At 36.9% G+C, this 6,000-nt stretch overlaps 1 protein-coding gene across 2 annotated transcripts in view; it reads left to right on the top strand.

Annotated features, from left to right (window-relative positions):
• Positions 1–5,476, top strand: part of TOPORS (TOP1 binding arginine/serine rich protein, E3 ubiquitin ligase) — a 10,820-nt gene extending 5,344 nt beyond the window's left edge. For both annotated transcript variants that reach the window (XM_006060269.3, XM_006060268.3), the window contains exon 3: positions 1,933–5,476. In XM_006060269.3, coding sequence (XP_006060331.1) covers positions 1,933–4,848 — 2,916 coding nt within the window. In that variant the 3' untranslated portion in view covers positions 4,849–5,476. The remainder of the gene's footprint in view (positions 1–1,932) is intronic.
• Positions 5,477–6,000: the final 524 nt, after the last annotated feature.

Genomic DNA, 6,000 nt, shown 5'->3' on the forward strand with positions numbered 1-6,000 from the left:
AGTAAACACCAGAATTCTGTATTCCAGAAAAACAAATTAAGGTAAACTCTGTATTACCTAGAAATTCTCCAGTTGTTTTAAAAGTCTAGTGATTTCTTAAATAGAGAGGCAAACTAAAGTCCAGAGTTAATGTGGATTTCTCCAGTTGACAGTTTTTGGTGAAACCTGGTCATTAGTCCAGATCTGATGCCCTCTCCACTGTTTTCCCTAATGCCCACAGAGTCTCTTAACAGTTTTTATTTTTAAAAGATTTTCCCCGAGTCGGAGAATTTAAAAATATGAGAAGTAGGGGGAAATGCTGAGAAATTTATGTCATATTGTTTTCAGAGTTTAAATACGTTTGCAAAAATGCAGCTGGTATTAATATGTTTATAATTCTCTTGTAGTTAAGAACAGTGGTAATTTTTGCATCCCACTGTAGAAGACAGAGGACTGGAGGTATTTGGACCCCCTTGAAGAAACTTGTTCAGCATTAATTGATTTCCTATTAAGATACAGCTCTGAGAAAGCTAAGATGCACTAGATGAGCAAGTTAATTTGAAGTCTGTGGTGAAATACTTACATTCTGCAATCACAGATTTTTGTTGTGGGTTTTGTTTGTTTTTTTGTTGGAGCTAGATATGGCCAGTGAGTCTCTTGTTTAGAAAATTAGTTTTATTATTTGACTAGATAGCAGTTGACTGGTCATGAGACTTCCTGTGATAGAGGAGGTGGAGAAAGATGGATAATAGGCCCAGGAAAACATAGAAGAAGAAACTTAACATTTAATATTTATAAAATGATTAGGATAGAAAGCAACTAAACAGGGAACAAGGCCCAGATGTAATGCAACTAGATTTCAGCTCTTGAAAATTCATTTAGTAAGTTATGGGCCAATGTAAACTGATAATTTCTAGAAAACAAAATGAATTTTTAAGATTCTAGTGATCCTAGTGAGAATAGATAAGGGGAGGAGGCTGAAAGCATGATTTCAAGATACTCTGTGAGTGACTAGATTAAACAGGAAGGCGAAGAAAAGCTTCTTAGGGATATTGAAAGGAGTCAGTGATGAACTGAATAGTAACAATAGTAAGAGTAATTAGTTAACATTTACTTAGCAGTTGCTGTAAGCCAGGGACTGGCCTTGAATGCTTTTACAGTTATTACATTTAATAATCTTCACTAACAGATCTTTTTTTGTGTTTGAAAGAATCATCCACAGAACTGTTTGAAATAGGGGAACTTTATGTTATACAAATTTTCTCACTAAAGCTATTTTTAAAGGTACATACATAATACCACAAACAAAACAAGTAGTCCATATTGTTTGGGGTGTATGTATGAAAGATATAAAACCATACATAGAAATAACTGAGAATTGAGATATTTTGGGTTTTTGTTTTCTGGAGAAGGATGGGCTTGGGGAAGGGGCACATAAAGGGACGGTTTAAAAAATCTCGAATAACAATGAGAAAATGTTAGTTGCTAAATCTGAGTGGTGGATATTTGGCTGCTTGGTATATTTTCTTTTGCACTTTTTTGTATATATCAAATTTTCCTCAAATTATCTTTTAAAAAGGAATAATAGCATAGTATAGAATATTAGAGAGCTTACTATGTACCAGGCACTTTTTCTAAGACCTTTTCCTTTTCTTAAACAGCTTCACAAATCCTGTGAGGTAGGTTCTAATATTAGTGCTCATCAGATGAAATTGAAGCATAAGGATAGTAACTAGTCTATAATCACACTGGTAGTGTGGAACCAGGATATGAACCAGGAAGTCTGACTTTAGAGCTTGTGCTTTAAGTACTGTATTACTATGCTACGCTGTCCCTTTATGTTACAGACATGTACTACTTTTCACTGAAGTATGTTTCAGTCATTTGCATTTTTTTCAGATTTAGTCATTTCACTTTTATCAGGTTACTGATGTATTTTTTTCCCTTTTACAGATAATGGCATCAGCCGCTAAGGAATTTAAAATGGACAACTTTTCACCTAAAGCTGGCACTAGCAAATTGCAACAGACAGTACCAGCTGATGCATCTCCCGATTCTAAGTGTCCTATATGCTTGGATAGATTTGATAATGTGTCTTACTTAGATCGCTGTTTACATAAGTTCTGTTTTCGCTGTGTACAGGAGTGGTCAAAAAACAAAGCTGAATGCCCACTGTGTAAGCAGCCCTTTGATTCTATTTTTCATTCTGTGAGGGCAGAAGATGACTTCAAGGAATATGTCCTAAGACCTTCGTACAATGGCTCTTTTGCTACTCCTGAGGTCCGACGATTCCGCTATCGCACAACTATGACAAGGGAACGAAGTGCTTCTGTTCATTCACCTAGTAGTACCGTGAATAGAAGAACAACAACTCCACCAGACAGTGGAGTATTATTTGAAGGGTTAAGCATTTCAGCAAGACCTAGAGATGGTGAAATTCCTCCATTTATGAGACAGATTTCAATAAGAAGGCCAACTACTACAGATGAGAGATCTTTGCGGAAAATTCAAGAACAGGATATCATTAATTTTAGGCGAACTCTCTATCGTGCTGGTGCTCGAGTTAGAAATATTGAAGATGGTGGTCGCTACCGGGACATTTCAGCTGAATTTTTCCGTAGAAATCCAGCTTGCCTTCACAGATTAGTCCCCTGGTTAAAACGTGAACTGACAGTTCTCTTTGGAGCTCACGGATCTTTAGTAAATATCGTCCAGCACATCATCATGAGTAATGTTACTCGCTATGACTTGGAGAGTCAGGCATTTGTGTCTGATTTGAGGCCATTTTTGCTTAATCGGACTGAGCATTTTATACATGAATTTATCAGTTTTGCTCGCTCTCCATTTAACATGGCAGCCTTTGATCAGCATGCTAATTATGATTGCCCTGCACCTTCATATGAAGAAGGTAGCCATTCTGATTCTTCAGTCATAACAATATCTCCCGATGAAGCTGAGACCCAAGAGCTGGATGTTAATGTAGCCACTGTTAGTCAAGCACCATGGGATGATGAGACTCCAGGACCTTCTTACTCAAGCTCAGAGCAGGTGCATGCTGCCATGTCTTCCCTTTTAAATACTTCTGACAGTTCAGATGAAGAACTTGTAACAGCAAGAGCTACATCTCAGATACAAGGAGTACAGACCAATGAGGACCTAAATAATGACAGTGATTCTTCTTCAGATAACTGTGTCATTGTTGGATTTGTTAAACCACTAGCTGAGAGGACCCCAGAACTTGTTGAACTGTCCTCTGATTCTGAGGTAGAGTTAGGTTCTTATGAGAAAATGGAGACCATGAAGACACAAGAACAAGAGCAGTCTTACAGTTCTGGTGACAGTGATGTTAGTAGATGTTCGTCTCCCCGCTCTGTCATTGGAAAAGATGAACAAATAAATAAAGGTCGTTGTGATTCTGGTACAAAAATCAACTCAAAGAAGGAAGAGAAACGATCTATATCATTGTCCTCTCTCAGAGACCTGAGCTCATCCCTCAGAGGAGACAGAGTATATTCGCCATATACCCGCAGACACAGAAAGAGGGGAAGATCAAGAAGTTCGGATTCACATTCCCAGAGTAGGAGTGGGCATGATCAGAAGAATCGTAGAAAGCATCATGGGAAGAAAAGAATGAAAGGCAAGCGATCCAGAAGCAGGGAGAGTAGTAGACCTAGAGGTAGAAGAGATAAAAAGAGATCAAGAACCAGCGATAGCAGTTGGTCAAGAAGAAGCCAAACTCTGTCTCTAAGTAGTGAAAGCTCTAGCAGATCAAGATCTCGTAGCAGTGATCGTGGTAAAAGAAGATCACGGAGCAGAAATCGAGATCGTTACTACTTGAGAAATAATTATGGCAGCAGATATAAGTGGGAGTATACTTACTATAGTAGAAATAAGGACAGGGATGGCTACGAGTCATCTTACAGGAGGAGGACTCTGTCCAGAGCTCACTATTCCAGACAATCGTCAAGTCCAGAACTTAGAATTCAGTCCTTTTCTGAAAGAACAAATGCTCGGAAGAAAAATAATCACAGTGAAAGGAAGTACTACTACTATGAAAGGCATAGATCAAGGAGCCTATCTAGTAGTAGATCAAAGACTGCATCTACAGGGCCTGACCGGGTGAGAAATGAAAAGCCTGGTGGGAAACGAAAATACAAAACACGGCATTTGGAGGGTACTAATGATGTTGCTCAACCATCTCATGAATTTGCTTCTAAAGTAAAGGAAGGTCATTATTCAAAATCTTCATCAAAATTGGATGGAGGCTACAAAAATGAGAGTGATAGCTTTTCAGATAGCCGGTCATCAGACAGAGAGACAAAGCACAAGAGGAGAAAAAGGAGGGCCCGCAGCCTGAGTGTAGAGATAGTTTATGAAGGGAAAGCTACCGAAACAACCAGACACCATAAAAAGAAAAAGAAGAAACATAAGAGGAAGCATAAGAGACACCATGGTGATAATGCTTCACATTCCCCAGTTGTGATTACCATTGACAGTGACAGTGATAAAGACTGTGAAGTAAAGGAGGATATAGAATGTGACCCTAGTGGTCCTCAAGGCCCTCTCCAAAGTGAAGTTTTGGCTCCGTTTGAATCTAAAGATGTAGTTACAATAGAAGATGAATTTGGTGTCCTGAGCAAGGAGTGTGATATTACCATACTTAATAACAACTTGAATAATGCCAATAAAACTGTGGATAATATATCACCCCAGGCAGCTTCAATTGAACAAACTCTTGATGTAAGAGAAGAGAGCACCTTGGCCTCTGATTTGGAGAACCAACCCAGTACTGTCTCTTTTCAGACTGAGCCATCAAGGACATCATCATTAATGTCAGTGTCTCTTGGTAGAGACCATAATGTGTCTTAAAACTGCCAAAGCATCTCTTTGAGAATTCTGATGGTATAAAAAGAAGAAAAAAGATTAGTGTCATCTATTGCAATCTGTTTAGAGATGACACTTGGTGAAAACTCTTTTCCCCCTTAAAAATATTTTGTGATTTTTTTTTTTTTTTGGTGTTAAAAAAAAAATTTGTAAACATCATTATTTGTTCAAAAAGTATGTATGTTCCACCCTCAGAGATATGCACTTTTAAGTGAAGAAAATGATATTGCTAGCAGTTTATTTAAAACTTGGGATCCTTTTTAAATAAAAAATAAAAATTTTAGAAGTTATTTCGTAAAGCCATATGGTATTGACATATTTTTAAAGTAGCCAATGAGTATTTTTGAATTTCTTTTTGAGAGTTATTCTGGAAATGTGTTATAAGCTAGAAGAATCCCTTTGGACAGTCTTTATTTTTCTTCTTAAAAATTTGTATGATTCAAAACCATTTCTTCAGGTTAAATTGAGGCATTTTAATCTGCACAGCTTATCTTGACATCTGCCAAAAGAAAAATTTAAATATTTCCTTTATATACTTGTTTATCTGGACTGCCAGTAAAGCAAATGTGTATTCAACAAAATAAAAAAATAAAACAGTAACACTTTAAAACAATCCATAAATTTTTTTTATGCAGTATTTTTTTAAATCATTTTAGTGGAGCTAAAATCTTGTAAATAGTTAAGGCTATCCTTGTGTTATAAATACTGAATTTCACAGTTTTAATGTGAACTGCATTTAACCTCAAACAGTTTTAATGATTAGTTTTTTAATCTGATTATGAAGAGTATCTTTTTTGTTTTCTGTCTTCAGCAAAGTGCAGTTACAGCTTATTAAAAACAAAACCCTTGCCTGACTTCTTTTACTTAAATAGTTCTTTTATACAAAAGAGGGCTGTGTTTGTGTTCTTCTGTTTCAGAGGTGATAAAAACTGCTCGATATTGGTAGCCTGATTGATGTAAGATTGATTGCCAATGAACAGTGGAACTTGGATTAGGTTCTAAATTTAGGTGTCACTTTGCCTGGCTGCGATGTTAGTTCATTGTTCAACAGAAATTAGAATGCCTGCTGTGTGGCAGGTTCTGTTTTAGGTTTTTAGAGATTCGGTGACAGAACAAAGCAGGTATGTTCCCTGTCCT

The sequence above is a fragment of the Bubalus bubalis genome, chromosome 3 (genome assembly GCF_019923935.1).
Source record: "Bubalus bubalis isolate 160015118507 breed Murrah chromosome 3, NDDB_SH_1, whole genome shotgun sequence".
In the NCBI taxonomy this organism is placed as follows: Eukaryota; Metazoa; Chordata; class Mammalia; order Artiodactyla; family Bovidae; genus Bubalus; species Bubalus bubalis.